This window comes from Lissotriton helveticus, chromosome 2_1, assembly GCF_964261635.1.
Source record: "Lissotriton helveticus chromosome 2_1, aLisHel1.1, whole genome shotgun sequence".
NCBI classification, from domain to species: Eukaryota; Metazoa; Chordata; class Amphibia; order Caudata; family Salamandridae; genus Lissotriton; species Lissotriton helveticus.
The window spans coordinates 52,012,036-52,038,791 of record NC_136059.1 but is presented as its reverse complement, the minus strand read 5'-3'; the positions used below and the strand labels follow the sequence as shown (position 1 = coordinate 52,038,791).

The window sequence follows — 26,756 nt, the reverse complement described above, 5'->3', positions numbered from 1 at the left end:
TCTAATGGTGGATCACTGGGTTCTTGCAGAAAAGAAGCATGAAGGAGGTACATTTTGCATTTCTCTTGAGAATGTTGGAATATAATAGACCAAAAGTATAGAAAGTACAAAATGTGGCACCAAAGTGTAGCTGGCGTGCCGATCACAGAAACAACTGGCAAAAATTTACAAATAGCACAATTTTGTGTCTTTTAATAAGCATGCACATCGCTGAATATAAGTTTGCCGCACCACTGCTTTTATCTAAATCTCTGATAAAAAATGTGCACAATGTTGTCTTTCAGAGTCTTAAGGGTGTAAATTGCTGGCTGTATATTTACACCATTACTGTCTTTGATCAAGCTTAGTGTCTTTATAAGGAACACTGAATGTTGATCTGCGCACTTACTGTATTTTGTCGCGCGGGGGTGACCTAATTCTAGGACACCCCCGCGCCGCACGGCCACCAGCTGCTGCGAGTGCCTTTCCCGCCTTCTGCCTCGCTGCCCCGGCTCCGCCGCGTGACCACGCCCCCTGACATCGAGCGGGGTGGTCTCCGCTCGCTTCCTTCCCTCTGTTTCTGTGCCTGTTAATATTGTGCTTTGTTTTGTAATATTTGCTGTTATTCTGTGATTTTCTCCCCCATTGTTGCCTGGTTGCCTGTTCCTTCAGCCGCCCCCGTCTCATCCCTCCCCGCTCCCCGCTTCCCGCCTCCACCGCTTACCCCGCCCCTTTCTTCATTCTGTACCCTCCCCGCTCCCGCCTCCCAGCTGCTCCGCCCCCCGCGCACTTCGCCATATATGGCGACCGTGCGAACGCGCAGCGTTGACGCGCAGCGGGCGCGCCGATTGTGCGCCGAAGGCGCGCCAAAGGTAAGCCTGTCTGCGCCTGGACCGCGCCCAGTGCCAGGAACCCTGTCCCCCACCGACGAAGACCGACCCGACGAACCTACAACGCCGCCGAACTCTTCGCACTCAACACCAGCGGCATCCCGGGATGCCACCGAGCCACCCCGAAGCACACCCACGGACCCTTCAGCTGCCATGCCTGCAAGTTCTCCTGCGTCCGGACCTGCCCTGCACCAGCACCCGCCAGGCCGAACACCAGCAGCAACCACCTCAAGTGCATCCTGCTCAACACCCGCTCCGTCCACAGACACGCCATCGAACTCTGGAACCTCCTCGACACCACAGCCCCTGACATCGCCTTCCTCACGGAGACCTGGATGAACGCCTCCTCAGCGCCCGACATCGCCATCGCCATCCCAGAAGGCTACAAGATCATCCGGAGGGACCGCACCGCCAACCAGACGGGAGGAGGCATCGCCATCATCCACAGGGACACCATCCGCATCACGACCAACACCGACGACACCCTAACCACCGCCGAACACCTGCACTTCCAGATCCACACCGACCCGAAGACCACCCTCAGAGGCACCCTGATCTACCGACCCCCGGGACCACGCACACGATTCAGCGAGGACATCGCCGACTTCATCAGCCCGCATGCCCTCCCCTCCGCCGACTACATCCTCCTCGGGGACCTCAACTTCCACCTGGAGAACAACAGCGACCGCAACACCATCACCCTGCTCGACAACCTTGCCAACCTCGGACTCAAGCAGCTGGTGTCCACCCCCACCCACCTCGCCGGACACACACTCGACGCCGTCTTCTCATCCAGCAAAGACATCGCCTTCAGCCACACAACAGGACTCCACTGGACGGACCACAGCTGCATCCACTTCAACTTCAAAAGAACGACGACCCACCACCACCAGCAACAGGTTGCCCGAAGAAGCTGGAACAAGATCACAGCCGACCAGCTCACCGCCTCCCTGAGCCAGCACCCTCCGGCCGGCTCAACGAACCCCAGCCGGGCCGCCGACAACCTCACGAAGTGGATCAGCAACTGCGCGGACGAACTCGCCCCTCTGAGGACCCCGCCCAGCAGACCCGGCAGCAGAAAAACCCCATGGTTCACCGACGAACTCAAGAGCTCCAAGAAGAACTGCCGAGCCCTCGAGAAAGTATGGAGAAGGGAACCAACAATGAACAACATGTCCACCCTCAAGCTCGCCACCCGGAAACACCACCAACTGATCCGCGCCACCAAGAAAACTGCATACAAGGACCGTCTGGACAACAACGCACACAACTGCAAGGAACTCTTCAACATCGTGAAAGAGCTCTCCAACCCCAACGCCGGAAACAACGACATCACCCCATCGCAAGACCTCTGCAACTCCCTCGCCTCCTACTTCCACAACAAGATCGCGGACATACACAACAGCTTCAGCATCCAACCGACGCACGTCACAACCGCAGCAACGCCACCCACCACCACCCTCCGCGCCTGGACCCCGATCAACACCGAAGACACCATCTGCACGATGAACTCCATCCACTCCGGATCTCCAACCGACCCCTGCCCTCACCACGTCTTCAACAAGGCCGACGTCGTCATCGCACCCCACCTGCGGGACATTATCAACACCTCCTTCGACACCGCCACCTTCCCGGAGAGCTGGAAGCACGCCGAACTCAGAGCTCTACTCAAGAAACCTACAGCGGACCCCACCGAACTCAAGAATTACCGTCCCATCTCGCTCCTCCCGTTCCCGGCCAAAGTCATCGAAAAGACCGTCAACAAACAGCTGGCCGCCTTCCTCGAGACGAATGGATCCCTCGACCCCTCACAGTCTGGCTTCCGAGCCAACCAGAGCACGGAGACCGCCCTCATCGCCGCCACCGATGACATTCGAACCCTGATGGACAACGGAGAAACAGCGGCCCTCATCCTCCTGGACCTCTCCGCGGCATTCGACACTGTCTGCCACCGCACCCTAGTACAGCGCCTTGGCAACATCGGAATCCAGGAGAAGGCACTGGAATGGATCACCTCCTTCCTCGACGGAAGACCACAGAGAGTCCGCCTACCACCGTACAAGTCAGAGGCCACCGAAGTCATCTGCGGCCTCCCTCAAGGATCCTCGTTGAGTCCCACCCTCTTCATCGTCTACATGAGCCCCCTCGCGGCCATCGCACGCCAACATAACCTCAACATAATCTCCTACGCCGACGACACCCAACTGATCCTCTCCCTGACCAACGACCCCGCCGCCGCCAGAGCCAACCTGCACGAAGGGATGAAGGACGTAGCCGAGTGGATGACGACCAGCCGCCTGAAACTGAACTCAGACAAGAAAGAGGTCCTCATCCTGGGCTCCTCGCCCTCCGCCTGGGACGACTCCTGGTGGCCCCCCGCCCTGGGCACCGCACCCAAACCGACGGACCACGCACACAACCTGGGCTTCATCCTGGACTCCTCCCTCTCCATGACCAGACAAGTCAACGCCGTCTCCTCGTCATGCTTCAACATCCTGCGCATGCTACGGAAGATCTTCTGGTGGATCCCCACCGAGACCAGGAAGACTGTCACCCAGGCCCTCGTCACCAGCCGACTGGACTACGGCAACGCCCTCTACGCCGGAACCACTGCCAAGCTCCAGAAGAGACTCCAGCGGATCCAGAACGCCTCAGCCAGACTCATCCTCGACATCCCACGAAACAGCCACATCTCCGGGCACCTGAGAGACCTGCACTGGCTCCCCGTCAACAAAAGAATCACCTTCCGCCTCCTCACCCACGCACACAAAGCCCTACACGACCAAGGACCGAGCTACCTCAACAACCGAATCAACTTCTACACCCCCAAGCGACACCTCAGATCAACCAGCCACGCCCTCGCCGCCGTCCCCCGCATCCGAAGAGCGACAACAGGAGGAAGGTCCTTCTCCTACCTGGCTGCCAAGACCTGGAACTCCCTCCCGACCGACCTACGCCTGACCCAGAACCACCTCTCCTTCAGGAAGAAGCTTAAGACCTGGCTGTTCGAGCAGTAAAGGCACCCCCCCTCCTAGCGCCTTGAGACCCTACGGGTGAGTAGTGCGCTCTATAAATGTATTGATTGATTGATTGATTGAGCATGCGAATCTCTGATTGCCAATTTGTATAACAATGTTGAAAATGCTGTCGAAAAAATATGTACGTACTGAACCTTGTTTGAGTCTTGTTTCTATTCCTACCTGTCGTGTGATACAAAATAGTTTTACTTCAGTTTCTCTTCTGGACGCAAAGTAGGGTAAAAGAAGGCAGCCAAAAAGTCCCCTGACTGACAGGTTAAATATCAAAACAAAATAGTGCAAGCACCCGTGTCCAAAATCGATAGCCTTTATTTTTTTCTGAAAGCAGACCGCTGTGGCTCGATTAGATGCGCTTGCACTCCGCAATTCAGTATGTGCTCCCTCTGCTTGTGGCTACTATGGAGACACGTGGCTTGCACATGCGGTGTGCCTGCAGCTGTTCATTTTACAATTATGCCACATAATAGAAAAATTTGAGTTTAGTCTGTGCATGACCCTTTTTTCGCACAGAAACTAGTCAGCCTAACTTTGCACCTCCATTTATATTTTTAAAGATAGCCAGGTATGGTTCAGGTTTGTGGGGCTATGTAAATGGTGAGTCTGTTCAAAGGGAAGAAAACAAGTTCCTGCGCTCCATCTTAGGGCTTCCCCAATCTACAGCCACGTTCTCAGTCCACCAGGAACTTGGCCTTGGGTATATCTCTGACACCCTTCAAATGGCCCCCATCCTGTTATGGATAAGGACCTGGACCAATAATAATCTAGGCCTGAATCACAAAATACTGGTGGACTGTCTAAAACTGGATAATTGGAAAAATATTGCTTGGCTATCATATATTTACAAGTGTTCTTCGGACCTGGGTCGTCCTGATATTTTTTCAGTCCCTCAAGGTCTGAAGAAATCTGATTTAGATTGGGTCAAGCTTAATTTTATCAAACTGAAACATGTGGAGAGGGAGGAACGCCAATTGATTAAATCCACGGTCAGAGCCCACTACCTGACCATCACCAGCCTTTCTATACAACCGTACCTCTCCATTGTTAACATCCCTTTTCATAGGTGGCTTCTGGTTAAACTTCGGTTTAACCAGATTTATACGGTTCTTTGTGATAGCCAAGGCTGGTATAAGGAGGAGGACGCTCCTGTTTGTAACTGCGACAACTCTTCAAAGCAAGATAACATGCACTTTATGCTGTTTTGTCATTTTTTTAATGAGCCCATCAGAAATACTTGGTTCCATTACTGAAGGATAAAGCCTTCCACCAGGCAAAACCTGCCCTCCTGTATCTTCAATTATTGGACTCTGCGTTTGCTATGTTTAGTGTGGCCAATTTCCTTGTTGCTGCTGTTAGGATCAGGAGGAGAAGACTTAAAATGTAACATAAGGGTTCTGCATGGAAGGTTAAAATGGAAAAAATCCTTGGTTTTAGGAAAAAAAAAAAAAGAAAAAAAAAACCTTTTTTCCTTTCAGTTTTATTTTTATATTGTGAATATATGAATTATTTATGATGTTTTTAACTGTTCTTAATATTGTAAAATATGTAAATTTTATTGACCTATTGATTATGTCAACTTCTCAGAAATTTGTATTGCCCCTTTTCTGTGAATGTAGAATGCTTTTAAGATTTTTAACTAAATCGAATAAAGTGGTTTTTGACTTGACTTGACTTGAAAGATGTAGTACTTAAGAAACTTTGCTTGTTACACTCTGGCCCCTATTTTCATTGTTATGTTCCTCCTGTGCATCTTGTTCTCCGCTCATCAAATAAATATTGAAGTGAATTCTCCACTGAGCCTCAATAGTGATATGGAAGTAGGCCATCGTGGTCCCTGTGTTTAAATAGTGTAATGGGAGTGTTACAGGCCAATTTCCCTCATTGACGCTATCGCTAAGGTTTTGGGGAGGGTCGTCCTCGCAAGACTCAAAACCTGGCGACCAACACCGAGTTCATGTCAAGGACACAATATGGCTTCAGGAGGGGGTTGGGCACCACTGAGCAGTGCCTCAACCTGTCCCTGGAAAGTACTTGAGGGCCAGGGGTGGCTCTATCCACCTGGCCTTCATGGACTTGTCCAGCACTTTTGATACTGTTAATCGGGAGAAGTTGTGGGCACTAATGGGGACAATGGGTATTGAGGATGCCCTCATCTCTCTTTCCCCGCCGGATTCATGCATCTCCCACTGTTGCTATAAGATATGGTTCCCAGGGGGAAAAGACTAGGCCTATTGTCTCTACAGAAGGTGTACCGCAGGGGTGTATTTTAGCTCCATCCCTTTTTGTAATTAATACCAACGGTGTAGAGGCATTTTTATCAGACAAGGAAACCAACTTTCCAGGAATAGGTGGCAATGCGGACCCGCTATTATCATATGCAGATGATACCGTGCTAATGGCTTTGACAGCAACTAGCTTTCAAAAGTCATTGAATACCTTTACAGATTTTCTGTTGGCTCTTGACTTAAAAGTCAATTTTAATGAATCTTTTTCCATGGTGTGCGGCCCCAAATCGACCAAAACATGAAAGTTTGCTGCAAGTGGAAAGTCAATTGACAAGGTGACTCATTTTACAAACCTGGAGAATAATTTTAACAATACTATGAATTGGGGTCCTCTAGTCACCTCTTGGGTACAACACAATAGCCAGGTCATGGAGGGGCTATTTTGCTTCCCCTGTAAACTAGGTCCCAAACCGGTGACAGAGCCCGTCACCATATATCAATTGATTCTTATGGGGCAGCAGTTTGGGGATACCACAAGAACCACCATCTACAGGTTGTGGAAAATTCATGTATTAAAAGGTTACTGATGACCCCTAATAGTGCCCCCACACTCTTCTGTCATTGCAAGCTGGGGCTGGAATTTTTACAGGATCGAATAGATACTGCCTTTCTGTTTTTGTGGGTTAACATTTGGCTGCCTGAGGAACTAATGTTTACGAGGGATGTTATCAAGGATTGTATTCACTTAGATGTTGCTTTGTTGATCATCTGGCTTCGATTTGTGAGAGATAGACTTCACAAGATAGGTTTGGGCATTACTACGACAACCCTGCCAGTATTAACTTAAACAGTCAGGGTGGGCTGACAAACGTATACCATGCCCTTGTGATAACATTGCAGCTCAGAGCACCCTGCACTTTATATTGTTTGTCCCCTTAATGCAGAGCCGAGGAGTACATTTCTGGCCCCCATCTTAACGGAAAATCAACCTTGTACCTATATTGAAGGTTTTAATGTTTTGCACTCTTTGACTACTATTGCCATTTGCACTGCTGTGACTAATTTTATTAAAGTTGGAATGATCAGTAAGAAATGTTATGAATCACAATAGATGGCCTCATATGTTGCAACCTTTTAGACTTCATATTTAAGTATAAATTACATTTTAGGATCGATGCCGTCGGAAGTCATATTGAGTATTTGCCACTAATTAGATGTATATTTTTTTTAACTGCTGCAATCACCGGAAATTATTGTTTGTACTGATTTGTTTCTTGCTATTGCACAAACATGTCATGTAGAAATTATTTAGACTGTAATGTATGTTTGTTAAACTTTTATGGTCTTTGAAGCTGAATAAAGTCATTTTGACTGACTGACTGATATAGTAGTTTATTAAAGATACTGAGATACGTCCATACATCAGGGCCACAAGGATAACTGACAAACATGGAATGCAGACTTTCATGACATTGCTGCATTCCATGACCTACTGACAATCCATTTAAGACAACATGGCAAGACCATTTTCAATGACAAAGTTTATTGGTTGACCCTATTGTTTAATTAATTACTTTTCTTTGTCACATCTTCCAAGGTCAAAATGGATGCACCCTCTTTGATTATCCATCTGTGCCCTTTACTATGGTCCATTTAAGTTTATTACATTTAAGTTTATTCAAATTACCCCACCAAGTATACTATGAACCAGATTGTTTTGTGTATCCTCCCAAAATTTATCTTCGCCTTCAGCGCTATTCCCTAGGCATTTGACCTTAAAACGATTGAAAAAAGCCAACGAGAAATTAACTCCTTTATTTGGAACTATAAATCCACCAGACTCGCGTGGAAAAAGCTGAGGAGGAGAAGAGAGAAGGGAGGTCTCGCTTTGCCTGACCTACTATACTATGCCTGGGCCTTCCAGATGTAAATTGTAAATTGATACTTGTATAGCGCACTACTCACCCGCAAGGGTCTCAAGGCGCTTGTAAGAATACCGCTGTGGAACCCATCCTGGCTTTCCCTGTGAGGTGTCCACTCCTGGGCACCCCCAAGGTGGAGGCCAGGCATCCTTAGCGTTGTGGGGGCCGTTGTGGAGATTAAGCAAGCTATTGCCCAGAGTTGCAGAGTGGGACTCCATGATTGGAATAGGCACCGAGGCGAGAATTATCAGGTCCGTAGAATTTTTGAGCCCAAGACCCGCCGAGGCGGGGAATTGAACCCTGGTTCCGGGCTAGACCTCTGCATCAGGGTCTGCCGCTCTAACCATTGAGCCACACTTCTCCATTTAATTTAATTTAATTGTGGGTTTATATAGCGCTAGGAATCGACTCCCGGAGGAGTATCTCCACGCTTCGACCGCTGGGGAACCCGTCCTGGCTCACCCTGAGAGATGGTCCCAGATGGGTATCTCTAAGGTGCGACCAAGCATCCCCGGTGATCTGGGGGGGCCGTTGTGAAGATGAGGCAAGCTGATGCCCAGAGTTGCCGCGTGTGGTCTCTGACTAGAGTAGGCACCGAGGCGAGAATTATCGAGTCCGCTGACCTTGGTCCACGACCCTGCCGCGTCGGGAATCAAACCCTGGTCCCGGGCCGTTCTCTGCTCACGGGTCTGCCGCCTCTAACCAGTGAGCCACACTTCTCCAGATGACACACTCTAGGATGCTTCTAAAAACACCAACCAACCTTTCTAATGTGTCAATGTCAATGTATAGAGCCATGTTAATTGGGGCAAACCTACCAGTGGACGGGTTTATGTTTAAATTTGCAAGCCAGAATTTTTTTTTAAAAATCAAACTTAACATACTACAATCATGGTCTAAGACTTGGCTTATCATCAGAAAAAGACTGGAGCTGTCCTACTACTCAAATTTTGCCCCAATTTGGGAATCCCCTGGGCTTCCACCATGTATGAGAGATAGTTTGTCATCCACACTAGAACAAGCTGGGATTTCAAGATGGGGTCAACTGCTGAAGGAGGGATCATTAATAACATGGGACGAGTTATACGATCACACCGGTCCCGGACTATCCAGATTTAAGTACATTCAACTGGATAGTTGGACGAGTGCCCAGCGCAGTAAAGACAAACATCTTGGGAAAGCAAGCTCTTTGGAACAACAGCTAGTGGAAAAACCAGCAGGAAGAAAGGAGGTAGCCTCATGGTATTGGCAGATCCTTGAAGAAATTGATGGAGACTTCACCCTCCCAGATCAGTTATGGGGGACGGCAACTGGCCTTCACTGTGAGGAGAGGTGGTTAAATTATTTTGCTCTTCTACATAAGATTGTAAAACCATCATGGCTAAGAAGAAATCATCTCTTCTCAGTACACCGTGCATATATCACGCCACTAAAACGATCCAAATTTCTCCCTGACAAAAAATGTAACAAATGTAATCTTATGGGACCATCTGACGTCCACATGTTTATGGACTGTCCTGAAATAAGTCGGTTTTGGGAAGAGGTGAAGGCCACTCTAAACTCCATCCTGAATACATCACTCTTAATAACACTACCACTTATTATCTTTGGGTTGGAAGACATTACTGGTAAAGCAAGGTCATTCCTCTTCTATGCCATTTCGTTGGTAAGAAGGCAAATCTGCTTGCATTGGATAGAGAAAACAGCCCCTTCACACTCTGGATGGCTCACATCTCTATATGAAACATCCAAAGCAGACCTCAACAGATCATGTAGTAAACGTAATCTGGCATTTTGGGATTTGTTTTCCCGGGGTTTTTTTTTTCCCCGGGTCCTATGATTATGCCGTAAATACTCCTTGGACTGGGTCTGGCCTTGACACGATATTGGTCCTACAGGTTGAAATATACCTAGATGGAGTCAGCTCATCGTCCTCAAGTTTTTGGGATTTCTCTGCCACCCTTAAAACAACTCGAGTCCTGGCACAGGAGAGAGGGCACGAAAAGCACTTTGGCCTAGCTCCAAAGTAAAGGACTCGCTAGGTGGCTAGTATCTCCTATATTGAGGGCAAGGCAAATGAGGACACAAAAAAAAAAAAAAGACCATTTTCAATGACAAAGTTTATTGGTTGACCCTAATGTTTAATTAATTACTTTTCTTTGTCACATCTTCCAAGGTCAAAATGGATGCACCCTCTTTGATTAGCCATCTGTGCCCTTCACTATGGTCCATTTAAGTTTATTACATTTAAGTTTATTCAAGTTACCCCACCAAGTATACGATGAAACACATTGTTTTTCTTTTCTTTTTTGAAGCAAACATTTCTCATGTGTTTTGTTACTTTCTGTGTTCCAGAATGTAGAGTTCATCCTCATAGCTGGGGGTTCATCTGTAAGTTGCTTAAATCCTGGAGAAGTTGAAAAATCACTGAAAGTGTTGAAGTTCATCAGAGAAACTGTGGACAGCGTTTTCTCTGCTACGGTGGTTTTGTTAGACCTATTGGCAGCATTCGTCACAGTGGGCCACTTCACCTTGTTGAATAGGCTAAGCTTACTTGGCATTCAGGGCAGACAGACAAGGGCCCTCAATACCTGAGAAATAGACTTGCCGGTACCAACAAATCCCCAGGTTTTATAAAAGTCCTACAGGGTGGTAGATCCTTCACAGTATTGACTGCAATACTTTGGAACTCCCTGCCTCAAGTCATCAGCGAGGGTGATGTTCGGAGGTCGAGAGGGAGGGCATTCTAGGACTTGGCGTTAAGGTGGAAAAAGGAGCATATTCTGCATTGGCTACAGCAGATGCACGGTGTCTGTGCAAGAGTGGGGGAGGCAGCGCGAAGGTTTCTGGATGGTTGGTGGAAGTTTAGGCGGTGGTTCACGTATGCTGGTCCTTGGATTTAGAGGGCTTTCTAGGTGCCTGTCAGTAATTTTAATTGTAAACGGTTCTGGACAGGGTGTCAGTGGAGGTTCCTCAGGTGCAGGATTATCTGGGTCCATTTGAGCAGGTTAAGGATCAATCTGACTGAAGGGTTATGGATCGTCTGGCGGCTTTTGATGAGTTCAGTGGTGGTTCCAGCATTCAGTAAGTTGCCGTAGTCTATGTGCCTGATGATTAGGGATCGCGTAACTGTTTTTTTGTTCTTTTTGTGAGCCAATTGAAAGTTCTTCAGAGCATGTGAAGAGTGAGGAGGTAGGCAGAGGAAACTGTGTTGATCTGTCATTTTATGGTAAGCTTGCTATCCAGGATGATAGCAAGGTTGTGGGCATGGACCTTTGATGTGTATGTGGGTCAGAGTTCTGCTGGCCACCAGGTGTTATTCCAGAGGGAGGTGTGCATGCCAAGTATTAGCCCTGTGTCTTTTCTGTGTTGAGCTTCAGACAGTTGTCCTACATACAGCTTGCTTAATTCTTCATGTAATTGTGGAAGTTGGTCTTGGTGTTGGAGGAGTCTGCAGAAAGTGAGAGGATGAACTGGGTGTAACCAGCATAGGATATGATATTGATATTGTGAGTTCTAACAATGTCAGCTAGAGGCTTCATGTAGGTGGTGAAGAGGGTAGGGCTGAAAGTGAAGGGTGTAGACAGAGACTCTCTGTGTGTCCAGTGAGGAATGATGCAATCCTTCAGAGTGTGTCTCACTTGATTCCAATCTAGTGCAGTCTCTTGATGAGTGTGTGGTGGGATACAGTGTTCAAGGCTGCAGAGATGTAGAGGAGGATCAGGGCCACTGATTCTCCTCTGTTGAGTAGGGTTCAGATGTTGTCCATGTCAGCGATCAGGGCAGTCTCTGTGCTGTGATTGGACCAGAAACGTGATTGGGAGGCATCAAGCAGGTTGTTTCTCTCCAGGTGTTCGGTGTGCCTTTGGTCGATGGCTTTCTCCAGGACTTTGGCTGGACACAGGAGCAGCGAGATGGCTCATAGTTCTGGGGATCACTGGGGCTGCCTAGGGTTTCTTTAGGAGATGTCTGACCTCTGCGTGTTTATATGTCTCGGGAAAGGTGGCTGTTACAGCGGATGCATTGAGGATGGTGGTGATTTGGTGGCTAATCTCATTGCTTCCTATGTTGAAGAGGCAGTGAGCAGTGGTCTGTGGTTGCTCCTGAGTGGATGATGTTTATGATGTCTGTGGTGTACGGTGTGGTGAGCTGTTCCCATGCAGTTAGATGTTGTTTGGGGAAGGCTTCTGTTGGAGTGAGGAGGCTGAGTAGGTCAGTGGGTTGGGGCTCCAAGGTACTGTAGATGGTGGATAGTTTGTTGTGGAAGTGATTCGCTAGATTTTCCTAGAGTTCCTGTGAGGAAAGGATAATGTCCTCTGTGGCTGTTAGGCAGGAGAACTCTCTGATGATGGTGGAGTGTTTCTTGGTGTGGTTGGCGCTAGTCTCAATGCGATCTGCAAGGGTGTCTTTTTTTCTCATCTTTGAGTCATTGATGGTATTTGTTGAGCACTGACGTGAAAGTGGCTCCATCCGTATCCTCTCTGCTTGTGCGCCATCTTCTCTCCAGATGTTTGCAGCTGGTTTTCATTATATATAGACTGATTATATCTGAAGCCAGCACTACAAAGCCTTTTTGAGGCTGCAAACGGCCTGACTCATGGAACTCGGGCTGTTTCCGACCTTCATGATGATTTTGTATATACAAACACCTAATTACAATTTGAAAAAATCACAATTTGGGTTTGCGAATCGGTATTAAGAAAGGATGTGTTTTCTGGCATTCCTTCCAGATCCCGATTCACAGTAGTATGTATTAATGTTTTGTGATTGAATCACAGTTGCAAACCATTCATTCTTTTCACACTACTGAACGGTGGTGGTAAGGTATTCTCTAATGAGAAGGGGCACCCAGGGACTCCTTCCCTTTTGAGAATGTTAAAGAAAATATTTTTTTTCAGGGAAGGCTGTAGTCTGTTAAAAATATTATGATGAGCGTTTCTCTTTTTTGTTTTAAACACATCCCATTTCCATTAAAGAATACAGCCTCCATTAAAAACAAAATCTTTGAAGCAATCGCAAACGTGGTGTTCTGCTGACCTCGATGGGCCACCATCCCTGCACTGGCTATTCAATAACCCTGGTTTTATCATCGATCGGTTTTCTCCTTGACATATGAGGGTTTGTCGGATGTACGACATTACAACGCGTACTTTTACAACGCGTGCCGTTACTACGCAACTTTTACAACGCAAGGCGCTGGATAGTAAATATTTTAATTTACTATTCCAACTCCAGTCCCCGTGGATAGTAGGGAAGGAGATTGATAGTAGATTAAACTATTTACTATTCCGGAGCGCCCCCCAGCGCAAGTCGTTGTAACGACTTGCGTTGTAAAAGTTGCGTGGTAACAGTATCGCGTTGTAAAACCTTCGTTGTAAAGGTTGTTCCCCGTTTTTCTCACCACAGTTACTCCTAGAATTGTTTGTCAATTTTAAAGTGGCATCACCTATGTCCAATTTCCCATGACTTTGGCTATAGACCTTAGTTAAATCCTCCTGGAAGATGTTTGGACCATTGTGCTGTCTACTTTATGCTTCTGACCCTTCATCTTGTTTTATTTTTCTTCTTAGCTGTTTGCTCCTCATGCAGAGTCATTCCATTTCAACTAAAGAAAGAAGAAGAACCCTGTTGTGGGGATTAGATGTAACTACAGTGTTTTCAAAATAGTCTGAAGATTAAACTTCAATCTATAGTGATTTTTGAACAGCGAGGGGCTGTTCTCTCTTCCAACCCTCTTTAGAAACAATTTACTGCAGATTGATTCTGCCATCAGAGTGGCATAATGTATGAGTAGTTCTGCATTAAAGCAGTAAGCTGCAATTACCAAATTCCTCTGACTCTGCCAGTGGTGTGAATAATCCCATCAAGGCCTAAAAAAGTACACACTAAACCACCATTGCAATAAATGTTTTTGTTGCATGGGCAAATTTGATAAATTTAAAAAAAAACACAGTAACAGTTTAACATTGCTCACACCATATTCTCTCAACCAAGCTTGAGATCTGTTAATGTTGACAAATGAATCGCGCAACTCGGAGGAAGAGGGTTAGTGTATCGATCGATTATTTGATGGGTGGGTGAATGAGATAACACTTTAGAGAATCAGACACAGCATTCAGCAAGCCCATGAACATGGCACATTTGTCATAGAAGAGAGAAGACCACTAAGGTAACCTACACAGTGTTTAGCAGGCAACAGTCTCTCAAGTTAGCTGTGGTTATCTAGGCTTAAGTCCAAAAAGGCAATGATATACATGGTTAAAAATTTTCAAAAACCTTGTTGAAATTACCATTAGATTGACACTTGGAGCAGTGGCTGAAGATTAAGAACCTCTGTGCGTTTCAGCTGCAGCCAACAGCCTTGGTCACGATCTTGGGTGCCATTACTTTCTGTATATATATATATATATGTATTTCCTCCCCAACTATATCCATTGATTTACAAGCTTTTTACCATCTGTAATGCTTCACTCCATATAAGCCTGTATATCGATATCAGTGCAATCTTAAAATTATACTGAACACAAATGGTGCTGCTGCCTTCTTATGCCAGTGACCATTTTGGGGTCAGAGGTGAGCATCATAGTATGACCCCATAGTGGTTCTATTTCTTTGAAGATGAGAAGATATCTAGAATGAGACAAGAAATTAACAACACTATAGAATCACGGTAAACATGGTAAACATAAAGTGTGAGTGCAGAGCACAGGCAAGCAAACTAATAACTTAAGGTCAATCTAGTAGCACTGATTCCTGACACTTAGCTGCTAATACACAGAATGATTGATTACCCAAACAATAAAAAAGCTTAACTGTGCCCTTCGTAGTCAAATCCAGCACAAGATAACAACCACCTTTTTTGACATGGGAGCCATTGGTGTGAATATTTAAAAAAATAACTTACTCTTTTGCATTTCCAGTCCACAAGGGAAGGCCTCTTTGAGTACTCTAATTTCCCATAGAAGTTGATAGGCATAGGCCCTACTTCATCATGTGGCTAGTCTAGGTAAAAAGAGATGTTTGGGAAGAATCAAGAGTTTGTGGAATGCAAATTTCTAAATTTTTTATCTAAGCGAAGCCCACCATATTTATCACATAAATCATAATGTGATATTCATCAATTCAAGTTACCTGTGGCTAGTGAAATGTCCATCTACCTATATATGCTGCTCTTTTTTCCCCATGGAAGTGACATTATAGGAACTTGAGATAATAAGGTTATCGGGATGGAGACTCATCTTAAGCAATAACCACAGTCCTTGTTAGGTTGAATCACTAAAGTCACTAAAAGTTAACTAATGAAAATAGCAACAAAAGGCAACTGTGACAACTGTGATGAACTGGTCATTTTGAGGCAGACTGTGATAGAGCATAGGTCGATCGACCAGGTGGGAAGTTTTACCTTTGGTCATAGTCTTTTCGATGGAGGTCTAGAGACTTCAGCTGGACAAGGGAGCAGCCAAAAAGGTACCACAAGGTTAAATGATGGAGATTTCCATGTTTATGCTTACTCACGTTTTGGAGCTCAGACTCCTCCAGCAGGGAAATGATGTAACTGGTGTGGGCTTCACATGGACAGATATCGTATCCACAAGGCAAAATTAGATTCAATAGAGAAAATGTTCTGGGGGAGAAGGAAACCCAGAATTCTCATCTCAGCAGCAAGCCATCTTCTTTGGATTGGCTTTGGTGTCTTTGGTGCCAAAATATTTCTAAGACCCAGGTTTCTCAGGATGTTAGGAGGCATACATATTGACACAGCCCAGGGTTCCAGGACCTCAGACACAAAACTTGTGGGTCAAGATCCTCATCAACAGAAGTCACCAGCAGAGTCCAGGCCACTTCCAGTTGGAACTGTTCAGCTAGACAGCTGCAGCAAAGGCCTCTTGTAGCTTGCTGTGTCCCTGTAGCTTGAACATGAGTCTAGCCGTATGATCATTGAGTCAATTTCTGGATGATGAGTACAAGAGGGAGATCAGGTCCAATCCTTTAGGGCTCTTCCTAGGTTTCAGACTGCAGGTTCAGTCTTCTTCTGATCTTCCATAGGTCTAGTAGTATTCTGAGGAGGAAAATGGACATGCTACATTTATGCCTGCCATTAGCCTGTAAGTGGGGGGTACTCCTGGTTCCTCCCCAATTAATGGGATAAAAATACCCAGGTTTTACCCTACCCATGTTTGCAGCATTTTTGTGTGCCTTTTTTGCCAACAATCCCACAGTGCTCCTCCTTGCCTAAATGCAAAATGGTCAAACCCTTCTCTCCTAATATAGAGCCTATCTGTCGACCTCAGAGATGTGGGTGAGAGAAATGAGCAATCCTTCCTCTGTAGGTTCCTCAACCCAGTTCTGAAGGCAGCTTCATGTCGACTATGATTGTAGTCTGGCTGACTGCGCAAACAAGGAAAGGGGCTGTGACGGTGTCATCTGTCATCTGCCTTTGAATGGGGAATGTCCCTTTGAAGACAATTAATTTTCTTGGCACTGCCCAAATGGCCATTCTGCTGGAGGATCAGAAACACATCCTCCCACTAAAGCCTTTGAATCTTTCTCTAGAACATACCTCATTCAGGGCTAAGCTCTCACAGGACTGCGACTGGAAGCTAATGCAAATTAGCTTATATGGGGCTTAGGCAGAGAAAAGTTAACGTTCTTAAAGTAGCTTTGTCCTCAATATTTATTGAATATCCAACTCCACCAGTGAATTGGGATTTTAATTATTATTCCAAAGAGTCCAAGAATTAAATGTCTATTTGTTGCTTATCTGAAGATTAGATTATCAAATGTCAAATTATATCTCAGTGTTTTCCTATGGGACAGCCAGTCGACCTACAGTGAAAATAGCTCTTGGGTCCTTTTCACTCCAAGGAGATATGTAAAAATACATTTCTACATGTCATACTTTTAAATACTCTGTACCCTGCCTTACAAAACAGTAACACTTTCCTAGGAGTGACTTATTAATAGTTAAAAAGAATATTGTGACCTGTCAGAGGGTTTATTTTGACAGGCTAAATTACAGTTTAAAAGTTGCCTAGGTCAGGCTACAATGATAGGCCTAAAGCCATGTTTTACACTGTCACTGTAGTAGATGACAAATTGAGTGTTGCAACCCTTTACGGACATTTAACTTATAAACCCTTTTGTCCTATATATTATATATGTTGATTTATATGTAAGTTAAGTATACCAATTAGGGGTATACCAATTTTATCATGTTGAAAGGAGGAGCACATGCACCGTATCGCTGGTTAGTGAAAGTAAATTGCACATAGAGCTGCAGCCAGCAAAAATATATGGGGCAAAAATATGGGTGTGCACCACGCAAAAGTCCATCATTTCCTATGGTTCACTTCTTTACATCTTCACTAACAGTTGAACATGGGATAGTCATGGAAGGCAGACATCTTGTCTTTTTTGAGGAAACGCCCCGGAGAGACTAACTCAAAGGAGTTGTTCAACCATTCAGGGTGAACCTCCTACTCGATTATGAATATGAACAAAACCTTTTTACAAGAAATGTATGTGTAACTTTTCATTTAATTCAATGCATCCTCTTTTCATTTGATGAAAGTGGATTACATTTGAAAAAATAATATTGCTTTATTTAAAACCAATCACAGACCTGGTAGTCTGCTGACTCCAGCAGATCACCATCTCTAAGATTGTGGCCATTTTAGTGGGCTAAAATATGCAATCTAACTCATGAATTTTGATGAGGGAGGTCAAATTATGACCCACTATGATTCTGTATTTTGCGAACTGACCTATCGGTACATATCGCTGGTTCTCAAAATACCAAAGTATCGAGTAAAAGTCCGAGCGCAAATTACAACCACCTTTACTGCATCCATTTTACTACATTACCAATAAGAAATCATAAATTGCAAACCATTATTTGTCGCAATCTACAATTTCTCGCTTGGAATCTATAAACATGAAGCTGTTAGATACTGTTGATTGCTCACAGCTAATCTAATGGTTGACTCAACGTTGAATCAGTTTTATTTCTTTGCCAAATTATTTTTCAAATAAAGTTATCTTTACCCTAAGAACAACCATCAGGAATTGGATGTATGACATTACAACGCATGCTTTTACCACGCATGCCTTTACAACACAGTTTTTACAACGCATGGTGTTACAACGCATAGCGCTTAGGGGTGCTGGATAGTGAATAGTTTAATTTACTATTCCAACGCCAGTCCCCGTGGATAGTAGGGAAGGTGTTGGATAGTAAATTAAATCTATTCCCTATCCTAGAGCGACCCCCAGCGCAATGCGTTGTAATGACATGCGTTGTAATAGTTGCGTCATAAAGGCACTGCGTGGTAAAAGTTGCGTTGTGAAGGATGTTTCCCATCAGAATTGACCCCTAGTAAAAATCTGATGAGTTCCCAAACAATTGTTGAGTGCATAACTTAGCATCTAGGTCTTGGAACACTCCTGCTGTTGGAAAATCAATGCTGCAAAAAACCAAACTAATGCAAAGTTATGTTGCCCATGAGTTTCATACAAAACGTATTCTTTTAAGTAAGTAGTTATGTTTGTGTGCGTTACCCTCATGTAGCCTACTTTATGTTTAGTGTTCGCTCCTCTGGGTGAAAGGAACCTCCAGCCTCATTTAAAACCCACCATACAGCATCTTCTTGAACGTAGATGCACCGATACTGTCTTAGGTCCTGAGCATATCCTGTTTGATCTACTCTGTGAGCTGATGATTGTAACAACAATCTATTTGATCAGTTGGTGAATGTTTTTCCCTCTTTTCTCCATTGGAGTAATTTGGGTTACAGAGCACTCTCTTTCTAAAAGGTATGTTTCTTTACCTTCACTTGTTTTGTTACAGATTCCCCGCTCAGTCTGCAGTGAGAGTTGCCTTCCAGGGTACCGTAAAGCTCCTATGGAAGGGAGACCCATCTGTTGCTTTTACTGTGTGCCATGTGCAGAAGGGGAGTATTCAAATAGCACAGGTGAAAGAAGCAACTAAAATGTATGCAACTTTCTGTTTTATGTCTGATTCCTAAAATAGCACTGATGTTATATTAAGCTAAAGAGTGTAAGACAAATATGATAACTTAAGTAGCATACCTGGTAAAAATGTGTAATATCACTGTTATTTTCTACAGCACACCCTTCCTATAAACATTTGAGAATTAAGAGACGTAGGGTCTATTTAACAAATTGTCATGCAACGCAGCGCAGCAGCCAAAAATACTGCCCTGCATTGTGGGAGAAAAAGGAGGGAGCAGAAGAGTGCTATATCTGCAGTGATTGTTTCCAGAACCGCCATTAGGAAATTGCCATTCCTAATGTTTGAAAATGTATTTTTAGAATAGTAATTCTTAGTGGGTCACAAATCGGCCTTCCTCATGAATATTTATAGGGTCGGTCGCCGTTGAGACTCATTAGAAATGATATCCATCACAGGCTTAATTAGTCTGCTGAGGCCAGCATTCACCATATTGGTGTTTGATTTCAAATAAAACAACCTTTTTAAAAAAAACGTAGAATGTGTTTCAAAAGAAAATAATGAAACATTTACCTTTCATTTATTAAATGTCAGTAGTGGTCTACAAGACCACTGGCTGCTCTTAAAAAATATATTTTTAAACTTTCTCAAAGGGGATGGTATACACTCTGTCCCCCTTTGCATTTTTAAATAGGTTATTACCTCCTTTGAGTAGGTGGTAAAACATTCATGTTTTGAGACTGTAAGTCAGTTGCAAAACCTTAACACATACCACTGACATTTAGTATCAGTATTAGCTCCTTCTAAATACTGAATCACAAACCCAAATTGTGATTCTGTAGAATTCCAGTTTGGTGTTTGTACATAAAAAACCTATTTTATAGTCACAAATGGCCTGATTCTACAATCTGGGTAATTTGTGACCTCAAAGATGATTCGTACATCCTGCCCTTAGTTCTTCACTGAAAATGTAATGGTGCATTCCGACTTGAGGTAACACCACAGCATTAAATGATTTATCCCTTTTTTACAGCAACACATTGCTAAACATTAGCACATCGGATTGTACCTTAAACTCGACTGTCTAAACTGACCTACATATTGTATACATTTAGAGAAAGCGAACTGCAGTAATTGATTGTGTTGTGAAAGTGCTACCTTGTCCACAGCAACATACATTTATGATGTATTGATCCTATAGTATTCGTTCGTTCATTCAAATAACTTTATGTGATTCATTGGAATCATAAAAGTTTACACAATAAAACATCTAAAAACAATTGTAAAAAATTCGCACATGTTCCCTACCATAGATCTTAATAAACCAGCAAAATTAATCAATTTTAAAATCATCATATCCATCCCAACCTAAGTTTGTACCATTGACTACATAGACAATTCTGAATAAAATTAATAAAATTAGATTCATTTACACACTTCATAAAGTTTCCTGCTTATAAATGCAGTTCTAATTAAACTAAGTACTGCACTAGAAATTACAGCCGTAGATAGTGTCCTTAAATAGGCATAGCCCTCTTGTTAAGAGCAGGGCCTAATAACGTTCAATATGGGTTTTATAAAACGTGCTCTAGGGTATTTGTATAGGGAACAGAACAACATAAAATGCATTGTACTCTGTTTGGTCGGGTTATTACAAGGACAGTGGGCTAGTCTCTCACACCAGCCAGCCTGTTTGGGATATGCCACTAAAAAATGCAGTGTTCCCAATCGAAATCTAGTCAACAGAAAACGCTTTTGTATATGCGAAGTAAAACAGAAATAAAATTGCTGGGGACATAATGCCCCATCATCTAACGTTCCCCTGTCCTGGTCGACATCCTTAATTCAGTGTGGTATGCATTTTTTATAATCATTTTCATGTTCGACTCAATAGTATCTGGGTTATTATAACATTCCTCTAGGCCAATATTATGAAAAGTATCCTTAACATAACGCAGCCAAGGGATTGGCATTGCATTATCCAGGTTCATACAATCTTTAAGGATACTCCTAGTGAATGTCAAAGTCTCTGAAGCCCAGATTTTTGCCCATAGGATAAGGGGTGCAATGTTTATCCTATCTTTCATGTATTCCAGACCCACCTCTGAGTGTAAAAATGAGGTTGAAGTACTACTCGGAATCATTTAAAACCATTTTAAAAATGTGTTCTCTAAATCCTGAATCTCATAACTCTTGTGATAACCCCATACTCCGGCCCGAAAAGTAGCTACAGATAAATATTTGGATTTATATAAAATTATCATTTCTATAACCGGTTTATGTCCCAATTTACATGCATAATGAAACAGCCCCTCCGTTATTCTACTGGTCTGTTGCGCCCTTATCATAATTAGTTTGTCCCAACTCAATTTGTTGTTAAAAACATTACCTAAATAGGTAAAAGTGAGCACCTTCTCAATGATTTTTCCGTTCACAATGAACTTCCTAGTCTTAGTTTTTTACGGACCACAAACCATAATAAATGATTTGCCATAATTTACTTTGAGGTCCAGTCCTAACATAAAATCAGTGAAGGTGATCAGGGTCTTTTGTAAACTATTGGCCATCAGGGTCATTAATACTGTATCATCGATATAGGCTAATAGAGGGACCAGTCTACCTCCTACTCTTGGAAAATCCAGTTGCTGTTTAGTCAAGAATGACTCTAGACCATTAGTATATACAAGAAATAGGAAGGGGGCCAGGATACAACCCTTGCGCACCCCTTCCATAGAGGCAAGGGGCCTGGTCTTCTCACCTCCTCGTCCAAAGCGCACAGCCACAGTGGTGGATTGATGTAGCCTGCGTAACAGGGTGATAAGGGTCTCCTCAAAGCCCATTGCCCCATCATTGTCCATAGCTTTCCCCTACAGACAGTGTCAAAACCGCTGGACAGGTCCATGAAGGCCAGGTGAATCGAGACCCCCCTGGCCTTCGTGTACTTGCCCATAATCAGGGACAGGTAAAGACACTGTTCATTTGTGCCCATCCCCTTTCTAAAACCATATTGGGGTTCAGCTATTAATCTATACGTATTAGCCCATGACTCCAGACGTGCTAGAATCATCCTTACATGTTGCATCTAATAGGGAAATTGACAGGAAACATGTGGGATCATTCCTATTTCCTTTTTTAAAAAATCGGCACCACAACTGCTTCCTTCCATGAAGATGGAATTTGACCGAGTATTGCTGCCTCAAAAACATTCGACAGCAAGGGTGCCCACAGGTGAAGATTACTTTTGATCAGATCTAATGGTACCCCATCTGGACCTGGTGCTTTCAGAGATATACCCTTATATATTGCATCTTCCACCTCACTCACGGAAATACTTTGGCTTAGTTCATAAGGAGTTTTAAAATAATAACTGTCTCATTCCTTTGCTCTTGTATTGGTATTCCCCGTGGATAAAATATTTTTAAGAAATGGGCTTCCCAAACCTCGCTTGTTATGGTTGTATCAATGGCCCTTGCATCATTAGAAAAAAGCGGGTGGTTTATAATCTCCCAGAACTCTTTGAGTCCTTGAGGGTGCTAGCTTTCTCAAAGTACTCCCATGCTATACTTCTTAATTCACTTTTCCTACTGTTAATAGCTTGTTTATGAGACTGTCTCACTATTTTTATCTCAGCCTTCTTTCGAGGGACTACTTGCGCAGCTTTCCTAAGATTTCTTTGCGCCCTAGAGCACTCTGCATTAAACCACCTAATTTTGGGGATATCCTGTTTCCTAATTGACTTATTTCGTTTTTTAGCCTCATCAACACAGATAAATTCAAGGGACTGTATTACTATGTCGGTGGGGAGTCGACAGTTAAGCAAGTCATAAATTTACCTAAATATTCTTTAACAATGGCTTCCTCAAATTGCTTTGAGACCACTAGATTCCATTTAAGCTGAACTCCTTGATTGTGATTATATTTTATCGGGCATGCATCCCCCATAGCTTTCTGTGCAATAACATTCATAGAGAGAATCAGAGGATTATGGTCACTTACAGGGTTTGGTTTAACTGCAAAACTATCAACCAACCATGTATATTTACTAGTAAATAATATAAAATCAATTGTGCTCACACTGGCTCCCCCCTGAAAAGTTGGAAACTGTACTGAGGGATTATTAATCAGGGTGTTCGCCATACAGAGATCATTCACCAGTGTAATAGTATTAAGGGCATCACCCTGGGGTATATGCTTAAAATGAGGGACAGTATGATTTTCTGTTTCAGCTACCCCACATACTCTGTGTGAGCTATATGGGCAGATGGTACAATTAAAATCTCCTGCCCATTTATACACAGTGGTTGGAATTCCACGGCAATATTATCGATCTCCTCTTTAATTTTATTAATAAGCGCAGTATTATTTGGGTCGAAGATGTTGTAGTACCAATTAAATATTAAATAAATGGAATTGGTTAGATTAAAAATTAATATAAGCTGGTACCAATGGGAATCTATTAAATGTCTGTCTTAATTGAGTCATACATAAGTGAAATAAACGTCACTAGACCTCCCTTGGCTCTCCCTGAAGATGATGGATTTGTGTGTGTATTTAATGAGCGGTATGCATCTAAAGTGACGTCAACCCAGCTCCACGTCTCCTTGAGACAAATAATATCAAAAGACTTCATATATTGTTGCTAAACCTCATCTGTTAATTTTGCAAAAATACCTGCGATGTTCCAAAATATAAACCTAAAAGGCTGTACATTGGTGTGCTGAGTCCTAAGTACTTCGTGGACAACAACATTAACATTCTGTGCCCCGCATGCCTCATCGACACTATCATTAAAAGTTGGATCATCTATCTCAATATTTGTACCCGATCCTATAGCTTCTCTGTGATCATGATTCGAAAGCCCAGGGTAATGTAGGCTATTATTATTGCTGTTTAAAGGCAGTGTAGCCACTATACCACCCAATTCCTCAATATTAATATCCGGGACGTTAACCGGGACAACAGTATCCTCAATATTGTTTTGAGCTGGGTTAAGTCAATCTACGTCTGCAAGATTACTTAGTGCCTCAAAGCGATTAGAATGAAACCAGGATGGGAGAGAGGGAGGCTGTATTTGCCCTACAAATCTGTCCTCGTCTTCGATATATCTACTGGCTCTAGGAGGCTGATAGAAAAACCCCAAGGGCAAAACAGACTTCCCCCTCGCACCTTCAAAGCAGCTCTCCATTCTATCCAATATGGTCTTTACCAAACCTGAAGATCTGAAAGTCAGAACGATGCAATGTCCCCGGAATGGTTTATTGGATTTCCCACCCATCCTATACGGCGAACCATCATTATAGTATTAACATGCTTTACAGTCCAAGAGTAGCTATGGATGTATGACGTTACAACGCACACTTTTACAACGCATACCTTTACAACGCATTTTTTACACCGCAACATCCATTACAACGCACACCTTTACAACGCATACCATTACAACAAATTCTTAAAAAATACCTTTAGAACGCATTCCACTACAACGCATACACATTTACAACGCATAGCATTACAACGCATTACATTACATTGCAAATTAGGTAAGTGTTGGATAGTGTGGGGGTTAAAATTACTATTCTAACTCCAAGGGGTGCAACAGTAGGGAAAATATTGGATAGTGTAGGGGTTAAAATTACTATTCTAACTCCAGGGGGTGCAACAGTAGGGTAAGTATTGGATGGTAAGTTTTGCGTTGTAATGGTATGCGTTGTAATGACTGCGTTGTAATGGTATGCATTGTAGTGGTGTGCGTTGTAGTGTCATGCGTTGTAATGACTGCGTTGTAAATGCATGCGTTGTAATGGATGTTGCGTTGTAAACGTTTTGTTGTAATGGTAGTGCGTTGTAAAAGTTGCGTTGTAAACGTTGTATACCGTAGCTATAGCTGTTTCAGGGGAAACTTTTGGAGCATTTCTTGTCAAATGTCAGGTTCAGTTTCATGTGTGCTTTCTGATGATAAACGATTTAGCAATATTTATATGTTTAACATTTTATTTTTATGTTTTATATTTTAGACATGGAAAATTGTTTAAGATGCCCGGAGGGCCAGTGGCCAATGGATAGAAAGGATGGCTGTATCAAGAAAGCCACTGTTTATCTCTCTTATGGTGATTTTCTGGGAGCAATGTTGGCATTGGTATCTATTGTACTATCCATGGCCACAGCTGGTGTGTTGGGAATCTTTCTCAGATATCGGGATACCCCAATAGTGAAGGCCAATAACAAGGATCTCAGCTACACTCTCCTTGTATCTCTGCTGCTGGCCTTCCTTACCTCTCTTCTATTCATTGGACGCCCTGCATTATTGACATGTTTGATTCAACAAGCTGCATTTGGGATTATTTTCACTGTTGCCGTGTCTTGTGTATTAGTGAAAACCATCACTGTTGTAATTGCCTTCAAGGCCATCAAACCAGGTAGCAGGTTAAGCAGATGGCTGGGATCTCAGGTGTCTGCTGCTATGGTCCTCATGTGTACACTGGGAGCAGTAGTAATTTGCCTCACTTGGCTGCTCACTTATCCTCCTCATCCAGCCACTGACACTCAGTCTGAAACTGGAAAGGTGATCCTACAGTGTGACAATGGTTCTATTACTGCTTTTTATGGGATGCTTGCTTACCTGGGTCTGCTGGCATTTACTAGCTTTGTAGTTGCCTTCCTAGCCAGGAACCTTCCTGATAGATTCAATGAGGCCAAGCTCATCACTTTCAGCATGCTGGTGTTCTGTAGCGTTTGGGTTTCCTTCCTCCCAGCCTACCTCAGTACTAAGGGCAGGTACATGGTGGCTGTGGAGATCTTTGCCATCTTGGCTTCCAGTGCTGGACTGCTGGGCTGTATATTCATTCCCAAGTGTTACATCATTCTGTTCAGGCCAGATATCAACAAAAGATGCATTTAGAAGACAGAAGTCATTTATAGTCACAATATCAGCTGTAAACCCTGATCAACATGGGATGTGGTGAAGACCATCTGCTCTTTAATCTTTTCCATTAGAAAATGTATAAGTGTTTTAAAAGGAATCATTCAGTCCTATACCAAGCATAGAAAAGGGGTCAGCACAAAGGCCCATAATGTAAATGTTATTAACAAAGGTTTCAAGCGTTGTCGAGTAATTATGTACCAATAAACGAAATTACTGTGTAAATCTGTTACAGTCCATCTGTGGCTTCTACACTTGCTAAGTACAATCCCTTCCTGTACATGTATCCTTCTTTACAATACCTGTTAAACATGTATTAGCTGTGATTTTCATTTATCTCTGTTTCTGGAATGTGTAATATTTTCCCAGGTATAGCTCATCTGCCTAAATTTCGGATGAGTGTTATTGAGTAAATCATTCCAGGAGAAGATGGTTCATTACTAATGGCTTATTATTTGTCGGCGATAAGACTGAAAGGAACCAAATAGACTGCAATTCTGTGCACGTCAACCCCTGGTGGTGTGTACATAGTGGGTCTTATTTATCAGAGGCTTCCGCAGCAGGAGCGTCACTTTTTCTGACGCTCTGGCAGCACAAAACTCTCAACCATACTTATGAGGCCACGCAAAGCTACTTTGCAGGGCCTTGGATGGCCTAATGGATATGGAGTAAGGTAAGGCAGTGCACGTCGCTGTGTTGCCTTATTCTGTGCCATGGAGGCATTCCGTGGGTGTTGCAGTGGGGTTTCCCACTCAACATCCAAGTGTTTTTATGCTGCCCCAAATTTACTTAATCAAGTAAAAAATAAAAACAAGGA

General features: G+C 43.7%; 1 protein-coding gene across 4 annotated transcripts in view; it reads left to right on the top strand.

The window, feature by feature from the left end:
* The window catches only part of LOC144817702 (vomeronasal type-2 receptor 26-like), a 100,851-nt gene extending 74,484 nt beyond the window's left edge, over positions 1–26,367 (top strand). The window contains exons 3-4 of one of the 4 annotated variants that reach the window (XM_078674460.1): positions 18,898–19,021; positions 25,035–26,367. In XM_078674460.1, the coding sequence (XP_078530586.1) occupies positions 18,952–19,021; positions 25,035–25,918 (954 nt within the window). In that variant the 5' untranslated portion in view covers positions 18,898–18,951 and the 3' untranslated portion in view covers positions 25,919–26,367. Of the gene's footprint in view, positions 1–18,897; positions 19,042–25,034 lie in introns of all 4 variants that reach the window. The other 3 variants (XM_078674463.1, XM_078674461.1, XM_078674462.1) reach the window with 3 other exon arrangements.
* Positions 26,368–26,756: the final 389 nt, after the last annotated feature.